The sequence below is a fragment of the Apus apus genome, chromosome 1 (genome assembly GCF_020740795.1).
Source record: "Apus apus isolate bApuApu2 chromosome 1, bApuApu2.pri.cur, whole genome shotgun sequence".
In the NCBI taxonomy this organism is placed as follows: Eukaryota; Metazoa; Chordata; class Aves; order Apodiformes; family Apodidae; genus Apus; species Apus apus.
Genome location: NC_067282.1, coordinates 153,041,704 through 153,055,536, shown reverse-complemented (window position 1 = coordinate 153,055,536; position 13,833 = coordinate 153,041,704). Strand labels below are relative to the sequence as shown.

Here is a 13,833-nt window from a genome sequence, read left to right as displayed (position 1 = left end):
GTCATGATGAATGCTTTGTCTACATATGGAGACAGAAAGCTCCTTTGATATGTGCAGCACATGTTATTTTCATCAGAGGTATCTAGAGCTTTGCCAGGAACACTGAGAGGTACCTGGTCTTCCACAATGAAAATATGAAACTTACTTGGCCCTCAAGGCCCTTAGCTGCAGGGACTGGTTCCCACCAGAGAGAGGCCATGCTCAGTGCTTTGCCCTTTCTCTTATGCAAAAAAGGCAGTTTGGTAAAGCTATCCCATCCCAAGACATGCAACCAGTCACTCTAGTCCTCTCAGCTCAGGCCATATTGCAGGAGAAATGGATGGACATTTGGAAATCTGATGCAAAGCCTGAAGCTCGCAGGACACTGCTGTTTCTATTGTTCCTCATCTTAGGATCCAGGGGAATATAGAAAGCAGACCCGGCAGCTAAATTTGGGTGACCCACATACCTACTTAGTAATATAAAGCACGGAGACTTAATTGCACTGTGCTTTCTAGGGGCCCAACTCCAGTTTAGGTACTGTATCTCTATTGATTTTAATGGATAAAAGTGTCTGAGTAGGGGTGACCTTTCTAGATATATACGAAACTCTTCACACGACTTTGTCTATTACAGCAACCCTTGCAACACTTTAATGCTGTGGGGTTTTTTTTAGTGACACTCAAGCCTCCTACCTATTCTGGTGGGCAGTGGTCAGCAGAGAGCTGTAGCAAAAGAACATAATGACTAGAGGCAGGGCTTATCTCCATGATCTCACTCACCACAGGTTGGTTGTAGTGCTCCAAGGACATAGTGACCACGTTGAGGCAGATGATGAAAGTGATGAAGATGTCCAGATAGTGGCTGGTGCAGACCGAATGAATAAGGAGGCGGATGGGGCAGTAGGTAGCATAGTACGGCAAACGCTGCGCCTCTTCAGTGGAAAGAGGGAGATGGGCAGAGTTAGGAAGAAATTGGAAGAGAGAGAGAGAGAGAGAGAAATGGGTAAGAAACACTGAAGAGGGAGCAGGCATTAAAGTGGTGATAAGTGGTAACAGAAAAGGGAATGATGGTGGGAGAGAGAACAGAAAAGGATAGATAAAAGACAGGGAACACAGGAAGAAGGGAAAAAATGCAAAACAAAAACAAAACAAAGAGGAAAGGAAAAGTGAGAGGGGAAATAGAAAAAAAGACAAGGAAAGGAATGCTAGAAAGAAAATCTCTTAGTCTATGTTTGAGAGAATGGTGCTAAATCAGCATTTCATGCCTTGACAAATTAAGATCACAAATATAAAAGGGAGCAGATGGTTCCAGGAGAGGCCCCAGGGTGTCACAGGAGAGAGGGAAAAACTGGAGCAGAGGAAGGGAAAGAATGTCCACAGGCTGTGAATGGAAGAAAACCATCAGCCTGGGGTAGTATGGATGATTTCCAGGGAGTAGTATGTTTTTGTACTACAGAAGAGGACAGAAACACCAGGAAGAGGGCTTGCTTTACCCCAGAGGATCTGGAACCCCAAAGAGTGACACTGCAACATTGATGGAAAGAGCCAGGAATGAAACACAGGGGTCATCTTCTTTTTTTTTTCCCCTCCCTCTCCTTTAAATTTTGGTTTAAACACAAATTATGGTCTGTCCAGGTCTCCCCCCAGACACCAGCTGGGTTGCCAGAAGCCCAGGTAGGATTATCCCAAGGCCAGGAGGTGTACTGATGTGTGCACGACCTGTGTCAACAGTGCCCACCAGCAGATAGGTGCACAGGAGTATTTTTGGTACACGTTATCTCCAGGGTGCTAAAACCCCAGCAGCTTTCCCTGGAGTCCCAGCAGACCTCGTCAGCCACCCCCCTTCCACAGACCACCCTGGTGAGGCGCGTAGCGACACGGCAGTGGCGCGGGGAGGAAGGCTGAGAGCGCAGCCACAAGCAATGCATTTTGGAGACTGGTCCATTGGGAAAGAAAAAGAAGAGGAAAAGGTTTTTCTCAAAAAACCTTGGCCTACGAACCAACCAAACACTTAGGCTGTGCCTTACTCCTTCGCTTCTTCTCCAAGCGGCGTAGGCGTTTCTCCTCCCGCCGTCGTGCCTCCTCGGCCTCCTGGTGTTGCCGGCACTTGTGGAAGTTCTCCACCACCACACCCACGAACATGTTGAGCACAAAGAAGCTGACGATGAGGAGAAAGGAGATGAAGTAGAGGAGCATCCAGGGGTTGTTGTTGATCACCGGCTGGAGGAGGGAGGAGAACAGAGATTTTAAATGGCTTGGATGGGCAGAGGTATGGAAAGTATGGGGGTGGGACCTGCCATGGTGATTGGCTACTGGGGAGGTGGGGAGGAATTATAGAAATCAGGGGACTGGGTTGGGAAGAGCTGAGGCAACAGGCAAGGCAGTGTGTGATTGGCTGACTGTATCAGGTGGTGGTTGATGGAGCAAGTGGGAGTCAAGGGCCAAAGCTCAATTGCACCGTCCACAATCCAGGCGCAACCCCAGCTGTAGATCAGGTACAATACCAGTATGTCATAAAATGGGTGGTCCAGCCACCAGCAACACCTTTGGCTCAAGGGCAAGTAAATACCACATCCATACACCAACAAAATGGCAATGAGAGCAGATCAGAAATGTGATTCAAGCTCAGAAAGAAAGGAGGCACTGACTGTGACTGGGTCTCCTGACAAAGAGCCTGTAAAACCAACAGTGGTGCACCTTTTGCAGAGGTTCAGGGCTAAATGGCACATCATCTCCGAGGTTCAGGCCTGTGGTACTGCAGCCCATGGCAGATACCTACACCAGGACCCTATTGAGGTTATTGTCTTAGCAGTGGAGAAACAGGGGGGCAGTGGGCAGGAGCCCATGCGGTTATTGGAACAACCATCTGTGGGCCAGAAGGGAGCCTGCCTGCCCAGAAAGGCACATGGTGTTGTTGTTCCATCAGTGCAAATAGATAAAGACCTGCCATGTGATCCAAACTAAGCAGAGGGTGAGAAATACTACAGACACAATACTACACATGGCCACAGCTGCAGGTGCCTGACCCCTTGCAACTAGGTGAGCAAAAAATTCACAAGAACCCTGGATGGGAATCCTAGTTTGAGGCAGGTGTCTGAAGCAGGCTGTCATAGCATGCTTCCAAACTTACTATCCCAAGGAAACTCAAAAAGGTCCTTTCATGAAGAAGTTTTTGTACCTGCTGGTCAACAGCCACAGCATCTAGTCCATTATACATAATATTGACCCAGCCATCCTTGGAAGCCAGAACAAAGAGGGACATCAGAGCCTGCAACATACAAAGCAAAGCAGATGTGGAGCAGGTGCATCTGGCAGGCTGGGAAAAAAATGTGAGTTTACTCTCTTACACACACAACACTGAAATACTCTTCCTGCCTGTGTCTCTGCACACATCAAGACCTGCTCGTTCCCCCGTGGAGAAGGAGGAGGGGACAGGAAGCCATGTGCAGCCAGACCCACTTGAGGAAAGAAATTGTGAACATCCACTTCATGGCAGGAGGAAAAGAAAATCAAGCTCTCTGCTGCCACCACTTTTCTTTCTCCCACAACCTGTAAGCATCATTCTTACACCATCAACCCACTAGAGACACTGCTTCTGCATGGATACTCGTACCAAATATTCACCACTCCAGGCCCAGGGATCAGGCTTTCCAGGCATTGTATCTGTGTCCTGGGGAGGGGTACCTATAGGACACAAGTCCTTAGCTGGGTTACCATCAAAGACAGAGGCTGCAGGCACACTCACCTGTCCCAGGTTGTCGAAGTTATACTTGTGGTGCACCCACTTGTAGTTGGCAGCCATGCAGTCAGAGCGGTTGGTGATGTTCCTGATGTCAACTCCCAGGCAATGGTAGAACTTGCCCTTGAAGAGCTGCAGGAGGGGAGTGACCCCATCAGCCCCTTTCCCCCAGAGTCCCCCACGCTCCCTGGGATGTGCAGAAGCTCATGAGATGGTGAGTGGGCTGCAAGCCAGGTGGGGCAGGACAGAAAGGGAGGACCATTTTATGGCACAGGCTCACACATTGCTAAGGAATCAGGGTCACCCTGATAAAACTGCACCTGGCTTTTCAGCCTTCTCCATTGCCCCAGACCAGCAGTAACCATAAGCCATCACCATCTGTCAGCTGTTAGGGCAGCCTTTTTGGGAACATGTAGAGACACTAGCCTAAAGGGAAAAGAATGTTCCCATTGGCCCCCAAGAGTAATCTCCCGTTTGCTTCCCAGTTACTGAGAAAGCTGACAGAAAAAGAAGATCTCATCTGAGGGTAAAGGAACCAGAAAAAACATCCCCTGATTCTCAGATGATTGTTTTGGTTTTGCTTGTTTTGTTTTTCTTCCACAAATCTGCACTGCACTGCTGTGGCTCTTCTGCCCAGGGTTCCTTTCCCCATACGGAAGGTACTGGATTGTACAGATGCATCAGAGCAGACTAAGCATAGTGCATTCCCTGAGATGGAAGTGACACCCACTCCCTTGCTCCTCTGCAATGCAACAGCTGAAAATGAAGAGGTTTAAATTAAAAAAAAAAAAAGAAAAAAGAAAAAAAGGAAGGTTGTGGGTGGATTTAGGGCTAAGAGTGAGGGGGAAAAACAGCTGATTGGTGGCAGAGTTTGTGCAAGCGGGTGCTGAGCTGCCTGCTCTTGTGGTGTGGAAAGGATGCCACAGTGAGCCCTGTGCTGTGCCAGCCCTGGAGTCTCCCTGTATCACTAATCCAAATCCTGACCCAACTCCTGCCAGACATGAGTGTTCACTTCTGTCTTGCACATCCAGCAATGCCTGCACTTGCTAAGCACCTAGCTGTCTTTGCCAAAGGCTGCAGGGACATTCGGATGGGAAACAACTCATGGAAGAGGGCAGCTGCAGAAAGTTCCCCAGCTTGCCCATCCCTTCTGCTCTGCTTGGTTCCCTGTGCCAGTGTGTACAGGTGTCCATGGTAGGGGTAAGGGTTTGGTGCCTGTTTAATGGGCAGTAAGAAGCCTACCTGCACACCCAGGATGCCAAAGATGATGAAGAAAGCACAGCAGATGAGGACAATGTTTCCTATGGGCTTGAGGGAAGAAATTAGTGTCTCCACCACCAGCTTCAGGCCAGGGGCTCGGCTGATGACTCTGGAAGGAAAGGAAGGTTAGGGGTGACAGAGGAACAGGACAGAGAAGTTTGATCTAAGCTAAGCATTTTCATCAACGCCTCTCTCTCTCTGTGCAGTGACCCATCAGCAGGAATCACTTTCCTGCAACAAAAAAACCCTCTTTTCTCCTTTGGCTTGGTTGTCTGACAAGGGACCTCCGGGGCCAGATTTGTATGGCTAAGGGGAACGTCCCTGTGGCTTGTGGCTTGCCAAACACCACACTTGGCCTGGCACAGCAGGATCTGATTCTGGGACCCTTCCTGGGATGGGGGTGGGGCACCTGGTGGGAAGAGGGGTCTGAGCAGGGTTCAGTGGGGCTCTGACCGGAGGGGACGTAAGGTGCGCAGCAGCCGGAGGACTCGCAGCACCCCCAGGATTTTGGCACCACCAGCAGAGGCCACTGAGACTACGATGTCAATGATAGACACGAAGACCAAGAAGCCATCCAAGATGTTCCAGCTGCTGCGGAGATAAGCCTGATCCCCAAAATACAGGCCTAGAGAGACAACCTGCAAGAGAAGGGAAAGGAGGAGCAGTTAAATGGCTCCTCTTTATGTTGCCTGGTAGAGCTGTGTTGAGAGGGGGGAGGATGGGAAAGAGTTATCAACTCCACGTGACACTGGCATACCATCTCAATTTTTTTCTTTCACCTGGCCGACTATAAAGGAAAATATATTTGGGAAAAGTGGCAGCACATAACTCCAAAAAGAACAGGGCCATAACATCTTTTCACCTTTTCTCTGCTTCCCTGAGCAACAGGACTCTACAGAGAACATGGAATAAAACTTTCCCTGCCATACCACAGAACTGGAGCAAGTCTCCCAGTCCAGAGGTCACCTGGGAGGTAAAATAGGGTACCAAAACCCATACTTGAGCTCCAAAGGGGGTGGTTTGATTCTCAGCGATTCTCAGCACCAGCAGGTGGCCTTGGGGGGAGCTGAACACCCTGAAAATCAGGGTGTTTGCTGAGCAAACTTGAACTATGTTGTTCCTGACACTGGAAAAATGCTTTGAACTGTTCATCTCCACAGTAACTTACCTTCAGTGTCATCTCGGCTACAAAAATTGCTGTGAAAATGTAGTTGGACACAGTGAGAAAGATTCTCTCCTAGAAAAAACAAACAAACAAACAAACAGAAAAAGGCCTTAAATGTATCTTGACTTCTTGTTCCGAAAGTTGGGGAAATAAGAGAGGTGCCTTTGGCAAAGGTCAGTGCTGGGCAGCTTTCAGCTCACACACCTTGGTTCAGCCCTGTGTCACAGCTGGGACAGGATCCTATGCAGCTCTGCAAGAGCACAGCGGATGGGATTTGGAAGACATTCTGCAAATCTGTTTCAAGGTGCTCTCTGCCCTGTTCTGCCAGTGCTGCTCAGTCCTGACCTTCTGCTCTGACCTAGGACTCCTTCCCAAAGGGCTGCTGAGCACCAGCCACTGGATTGTGCACAAGCGCAGTAGAGTCTGAGGGTCAGCTAAGACAGACCAGCAGAAAAAGCCATTTCACTTTGCCAACTTGAGCCATCTCCAAGATAGCTCCAAAGCAGCTTACATGAACGATGACATGGCATTCCCACAGTATGGAAGTTACTTCCATCTTTCAGTTTCAAGTTGCTGTCCTTTTTTCCAGTCATTTCTTACCTGCAGATGCCTGTGGGATTCTATTACTCTCCAAGAGGGAGGAAATTAGGATTATTTCCTAATAAAGTGGGTTGCCAAGTTATAAGACAGTGCAGGGAAGCACATACAATGTGAATTACCAATACTTGGGAATTTAAATAGATGAGTGGGAGCTGATGTTTAATGCTGACATTCTTCTAGAGGTCATAGCAGTGCCAGGAACATTTACAAACCTCTGCCAGAGGTTGTGTTCAAAAGCAGGTGGGAGGAAATCACAGAATCACCAAGGCTGGAAAAGACCTTTAAGATCATCAAGTCCAGATGCTCACCGTGCTTCTGTGTTCAATCTGCGGTCTCTCCAGGGCAATGGTGATGCAGTTTAGGAAGATGAAGGCCAGCACAACGTAGTCAAAGAGCTTGTGAGCAATGATGGTTTGGCAGAGGAGGCGAAACCTGCAAGAGAGTTCCAGTGGGCACCTGTGCCTTAGGCAGAGCAAGGTTAGGAGCTATGAAGACAGAGAATTTAGAGGTCTGGCCAAAACTAAGGTCTGACATAGCAGCTTTCCTATCACTAACACCAATGCCCCTTTCCATGGCAATATCCCAGGGTGGCTCACAATCACACAGGGAGCCTGGGCAAGAGCAAGAAGCAGAACCTTCATCCACTGCCCCAGTGCCAGAGTGGTTTTCTAACCACTACAGCTCTGTGGTCCTCCTTTGCTCTGTAGAGAAGAGGTTGTGTTTCAGTTTTCTTCCCAAATTCACAGTTTGTACCACCCCAGAGTAAAGAGGCCACATGCTGAAAGCTGAGGACGTGCAGGTAGGTTGGCTGTCGTGTGGACCACACTTCTGTCCATTCTGAAATACACTTTGTCCATTAGTGTAGGTGTCACGCAGGGCAAAGAGCTCTCCCTTGTGACCTGTAATAAGATTCCTTTCTTTTTAAGGAGCGATGCACATGGGTGTGCTTTTGGCTGAGGCACATGGACATTTTCCTCCATGGTGGGAAGACCCCTCTAGCAGGAAGAATTTATCCCAGATTTCTATTTTTTCAGGTAAGAAGAACTCTAACTTTGCCCTAAAAAGTGTGATAACTGCTGATAAGTTGGTACTGGGGCTGAAAATTAAACAAAGAGACTGTTCTGGTACCAGGGGAGGAAATATCAGTATTACAGAGTTGTTAATATCACATTTCTTCTTTTGGATTAATGTTAGTATTCCCTGCTTTGCTTTGCTATGAATATTTATGATTACACAAAAGAAAACAAAGGGAGGGAAAGTCACAACAGCTATCTAGGATTCTCATCTTTCCTTTCATCTCCAGAACCAAGGGAGAGAAGTGTTGTTTGGCTGTAGAAGGGGAGATGGAGCAGAAAAAAACAAATTCCCAGATGGTAAATTTAAAGTTGCCAGGTCAGGATATGTGGCCAGCATGGCAACAGAATCTCATCCATCTTCTTAACCCTCTCATGGCAAAAACTGCACAAACCTGTTTTGTGGAGAGAAGAGATATATGGACCAGTCTTCCCGTAATTCACACCAGTCTGGTTTATAGACTTCCATCATCTTCCGGATGCGAAAGCACAGGGTCTGGGGGGATGCAGCAGAAGCAAGTGGTTACCTTCCCACTTGCCTGAGAGAGGCTCTCTTCCTTTCACATCTGATCCCAAAATCCCACTACCTGCAGTTCCCCATGTGCAACACCTGCCTTTCTTTAAGGCCCCAAATGAGGAAATGGACTCATAGAGCAAAAAGCCACTGAAAAGGAGGTAAGAGCTGCTTTGCTGGGGCCTGTTTACCTCATGGCACCTGGTTTCCTCCCCAGTCATAGAATAATTTTGGTTGGAAAAGACCTTTAAGATCAACAAGTCCAACAATTAACCTAGCAGTGCCAAGACCGCTACTAAACCAGGTCCCTTTCATTCCCCTCCCCAAATCATTAGCAATAAAACTGCTAGTGTCCTTTCTAGAGCAGGACGTTGTCCATGACACCTTCTCAGAGCTTTTGGAATAGCTCTGTTACATGACTACAGTGTTTTCTCACTACCTCAGCTAAACAAGAGGCCAGAACAGGAAGGCCTACTGTTGGCACTTGGGCTCAGACGTGTTTTAATTTCCAATAGCATACATGTTTGTTCAAATTTCTACTGACACTCCCTCCATTTTTTCCACCCTGATCTGCTCACAGATTCAGCATCATGGTCACCCAGGCTGGCAACACAAAACTCACTTGCATTGTCTCTTGTGTCTGTGCATCCTACTCTGATCTGCTGATGTTCCCCCTGCAAAGCTCTCGCTGCTCACACAGTCTGACCTTTCTTAACCCATGGAAATCACTGGCTGCACTGCTTTGAAATAACAGCCCCCAGAAGACCATGCACGTGCCTCACATCAGCCTTCCTCCCACTATCCACCTGTATGACTGTCTTGCAGGCAGCCTGACACTGTGGTTTGAGCTTGTCTGGGCCTAGAAGATCCCTAGAAGATCCCATCTGCATTCAATGTCATTGCCAAGCTGTACTTACAGCACCTTTGCAACCTCTGCCATCCACAAGGCAGGGAGACTGAAACTTGAGGAACGTGAGGATTGATTTGAGGTTTCCCACAGCACTCTGGTGCAACCCCAGGTTCCCTCCATCAAGTACTCACATAATCTATCTCGTCATCATCCTCTCCCCGGTCCTTGCGGTTGTTCATCTTTGGGAAGATCTCCTTGGCAATAGTGGGCATTTTGCCATTGCAATCTTGATGCTCACTGGCCCCAGAAGCTGCTCCTAGCTTATGGGTCACTCTGTGGACAGATGGGACTGAGGCCAACTCCAGCAGATCACAGGAGTCTTTGGTGTCCAGGGAGAGTGTCCGACGGTGATGATACATCCTTCCCGTCCTGTCTGGCTCCCCATCTGCTGCCCTGTGCCTTTCCCCAGACAGGAGGGATTCATGCTCAGCAGAGGGAGGTTTGTGCTTCAGGCTGTGTCCCCGGGCCAGGCTGTTCCAGCTGGAGCGGCGGCTGCCCCAGGCCCCGCTGCGGCTCCAGGCACCATAGTGGGAACTGCGGGAGCTGGACTGTAAGAGAGCAGGACAGGGATTCAGTCACCCCGAGCACAAAGAGGGAGCATGCGATCCTATTTCAGATCATAGATTTCTCCCTGGGCCTCTAAGCCAGGAGATTGCCATTTGTCAACTATTGAGGATGCTGCACAGTGGGAATTTAGCAGCAATCTCTGTAAATCTGACAATAAATTGCTTATGAGTTAGCAACAGTGATGGCTGTGATAACTTTATAGCACCATCTGTGTGCAAAGCACTTTGGGGGAAGGTAAATAATAAAGCCAAAGGCCAGTTGCCTGATGTTGTTACTTACACCAGCACAGAGTAAGAATAAAGCTCTCCAAAAATCTGATTGGCAACTTTTTATGCTGCCCTGGGGTAAAGGATAACACAAGGCACAGGGTGATGGATAATCTGACAAACCATCTTTGAGTACAGTCTTAGTAAATGGAAGGAATGACAGAAACAGGCTTGTTGGTTATAGTCTAGTCCAACCACCTCAGCAACGTATCATGTAGTATTTGGCTCCCAGCTCTTCCTGTTTAGAAATAACAAGGGCCTGAACCCTTTGAGCACTGAAGCACTCCTCCAAAGCTACAACATAGCAGTGGGTAGAAAGACCAGAACTTGGTATTATGAGCTAGATAGGTTTGAGATGCATTGGCTGGACAGCCAGCAGTGCTTGGGGAAGTGCTAAGAGGCAGGAGGGCCTGCTATGCAGAGCTCAATAGAAGATTTCTCTCTTAATTGTTACAAAAACTTCCAGAAAACCTATCTGTTATGAGACTCATCAGCAGTTTTGGCATCAACCAGACATTTCTATGCTTCCAACTAATTCGGCATCATTTTGCGTCCTGTGCTCTGAGAAAACAAGGAAAAGATAAGAGGACAAAGTGTGTTTCACTCTAAAAGGGAGGATCTGTCTCCTTGGTGTTCCCCCACTCCCATCAGAAAAATATAAAAGAGCTGAATCCCACACTCAGTGGAATACAGAACAATAATCTGGAAATAGATGTCCTTCACCTGGAAATTTAGATAAATAATGTGAACTGACCTGGCTTCCTGAAGACAGGCGAAGTGCTGTGTTAGAAACTTACAGGAGCAGGGCAATCCTCCAGAGCAATCACCATATGATGACAGACAACAGATGGCTTAGATTTCAAAAGAAGGGTATGACACACATTTCCACTCACTCACCAAGGAGCGCTGGTCATAGGTCATTCTGCCCAGGGACATGACACTACTCTTCCTCGAGCCAACAGTAACACGGATCTGGTCAGGCTGCAAGGAATTGCGAGAAGAGTTGGTGACTCCCCCAGCAGCCACTGGTGGGTTTGAAGAAGGCAAGGATGGGTCCAGGTGTCCATTAGGTGTCACAGGAATTGCACAGAGCTTGGGATCTGGGTGAAAAGACGCAGAAAGAAGAAGAAAGCAGTGAGTTCCTCACTATCCAGTGACTGTTTCAGTATCTCAGCTATTTAGGATGTTAGCAGCAGTTAACAGAATATTAGCTGTCTAGCATCAATCAACATCAACTCCTTCTGATGTAGGGTGCTGTGGCAAAAGCAGTGCCAATCTGGGGAGACTTTGAAGTATTCTCCTAAATCACCAAACTGATGGCAGCTCTCCCTGGGGCCAGAGACATACAAGAAGATTGCTGGTCGGGCAGACTTAAGCTGACAGGTAGAGCAAGAAGCCAAAGCTCGGCAGCAAAGGGAGGAGCGTGTGCTTCTGTGTTCCTAGAACTGATACCTGCATCTTCAGATCTGAACAAGTAACACTGACTCTCAGACTGGCTATTTAAAGTGGTTAGGCTGAGACACTAAGATTTTGGGAGACCTGCAGCCATCCATGTATTGGGGTCACCTTTAAGTTCCTGCGATCATACTCCTCATCCCAGCCTATCCTACTACACGGGAACACTTCAAATGCCTGATCATTGATCTTGAAGATCAAGGACACCTAAAAAGGGTATGTTAGAAGCTGTGGATGACCATCAGCATTTGTTGAGATAGATGGAGAGGATGGGGCACTGGATTTAATGTCTGAAAAGACCAGAGTTATAATTTTTGTTTGACCTATTGCATAATGAAGGTCACATATCCTCACGTGCATGCAGTGTCACAGACATGAGTACACCAACAGGCTCTGCAACCTTTTCCCCATCTGCCCTCATAGGGGTTTGGCTGCCTTCATTCAAGGTAAGCTCTGATATGGTGCAGTCCAGTAACCCAGAATCAGACTGCTATGAAAACATCTAAGTTGTAGGAGAGAGCTGTGACAAGCCAACAGTGGAGCCACTGCTCCTTGCTGTGGGAGCTGCGTTTAAGCTCAGACTTGTGCCTGTGGTCTTTGACTGGGTTGTGCTCTGAGTATGCTTGTGATTGTCTTTTCACCTTGTGTTGATTCTGACCTTGTCTTGCTGACTGAACTTCTTGGCTTGGCCTCAGACCTGCCTCACCACTGTGGACTTGCCTGGGGCTGACCCTGGCTGGTGTCAGCGGACCTGCTCTGTCCACCTTGTACAAGTACTGTGCCTTTGTCAGTGTGGTCCCTGTCCTCCTGCCTGGCTATCACTTCCCCTCAGCTCCTGGCTCTCCACCCATTATGAAGCAAGATGCTCTTGCTGCTCCCTGCCACCAAGCCCTGTCTGAAGCATAATACCTCTTGTAGAAAGACTTGTAGTCTTCAAGGAAAGACTTTGAGGCATGGAGACCTTACTCAGCAGTTTGTAGGCAAACTGTTCCAACAGTTAATTATCTTTCCTTAAAAACATGTGGTTTTTTTTCAGTCTGAATTTGTCTAGCTTAAGCTTCCAACATTTACAATCTCATTATGCTTTTTTCTGCTCAATTAAAGAGCCATCTACCATCAGAAATCTTGCCTTATGGTCAGCACTTACAAAGTGTGTGATCTAGTTACTGCTTTGCTTTTTTCTAAGCTTCATTAGCCTCTTGCTGTGAGGCAAGACCTCTAGATTTGTCTGAGTCCTTTCTAATGTGTTGGTATCCCCTATCCAAATGTGGGTCCCAGATCTGGACAGAGTGTTCCTGAAATGGTGCCCCCGAAGCAGAGACATTCTCACTTCTTGCTCCTAGTTGCCATTCTGTAGGTCTTTCAAGAACTGCTCCCCTTAGCTATCACATTCCTCAGGATTCCAGCATGGCTCTGTTTTTCCACAGATAACACCACAAACTAGCATAAAGTGCAAAATGAAAACTGTTAAGTTCTTGGAGATGGGAGTGATTTTTCTACAGAATCTACTTTTGGTTTTCTCACTTATCAGCAATGAGAGATGAGCAAATGAGGCTGTTTGAGCTATTGTACCTGAGCCTTCCTGGACCTCTTGGAACTGATCTAACTCCTCCATGTTTGATGAACTCTGATCTTCATCTGAGTATGAACGGTTGGCATCACCCTGGAACACACAAATTTAGAAGTTGGAAACTCATAAACAGAATAGACCATTTGTTCTTGTCTTTCATTGCTGGAACAACTGTAAAATCCTCCTTGGCAGACATACATCAATGTGATCCCTAGAAAGCATCTCGTGTGACCTGGGATGGCTGATGTTCTGTGTTCTTGCTTTTGGAGGGGCAAAGAACTCACCCTAGTAGGGTAGGGCCTGTTGCACAGGATGGAAATTGAGAACTCCCTTCCAGAGGGCTTGTCTTTTCCCTTGCAAGGATTAGCCTTTTTTTTTTTTTTTTTTTTATGAAGCCCACCCTGAACTTAACAAAGGAAATGACAGAGGTGTGATACTTGGGGACTCTTCCACCCTAGTAGTCTCAAAGTGTTTCAGTGGTCTCCCTTTTAGCACTTCTATTCCTGTTCCTGATGAGGCCTCAGTTGCAACTCACCTCAGCCTGGAACCCCTCCACGAGAATGGCCACCAGCAGATTGAAGAGCACATAATTGCCAAACGTCATGAGAGCCACAAAGTAGAGGGAAGCCCATGGTGAGGTAGAGGCCATGCCATTATAGAGCACAACATTCCAGTCCTCCTGGGTTAGGATCTGCAATCAGGAGCAGAGGCCACATAAACATGGAGGAAGAAC

At 47.7% G+C, this 13,833-nt stretch overlaps 1 protein-coding gene across 6 annotated transcripts in view; it reads right to left on the bottom strand.

The window, feature by feature from the left end:
• Positions 1 to 13,833, bottom strand: part of CACNA1I (calcium voltage-gated channel subunit alpha1 I) — a 181,589-nt gene that overhangs the window by 26,618 nt on the left and 141,138 nt on the right. For all 6 annotated transcript variants that reach the window (XM_051627380.1, XM_051627391.1, XM_051627420.1 and 3 more), the window contains 13 exons: positions 13,636 to 13,791; positions 13,103 to 13,193; positions 10,973 to 11,175; positions 9,374 to 9,790; positions 8,214 to 8,314; positions 7,054 to 7,177; positions 6,149 to 6,217; positions 5,434 to 5,618; positions 4,963 to 5,089; positions 3,727 to 3,852; positions 3,160 to 3,249; positions 2,009 to 2,201; positions 762 to 913 (listed from right to left, as the gene is read on the bottom strand). In XM_051627380.1, coding sequence (XP_051483340.1) covers positions 762 to 913; positions 2,009 to 2,201; positions 3,160 to 3,249; positions 3,727 to 3,852; positions 4,963 to 5,089; positions 5,434 to 5,618; positions 6,149 to 6,217; positions 7,054 to 7,177; positions 8,214 to 8,314; positions 9,374 to 9,790; positions 10,973 to 11,175; positions 13,103 to 13,193; positions 13,636 to 13,791 — 2,034 coding nt within the window. The remainder of the gene's footprint in view (positions 1 to 761; positions 914 to 2,008; positions 2,202 to 3,159; positions 3,250 to 3,726; positions 3,853 to 4,962; positions 5,090 to 5,433; positions 5,619 to 6,148; positions 6,218 to 7,053; positions 7,178 to 8,213; positions 8,315 to 9,373; positions 9,791 to 10,972; positions 11,176 to 13,102; positions 13,194 to 13,635; positions 13,792 to 13,833) is intronic.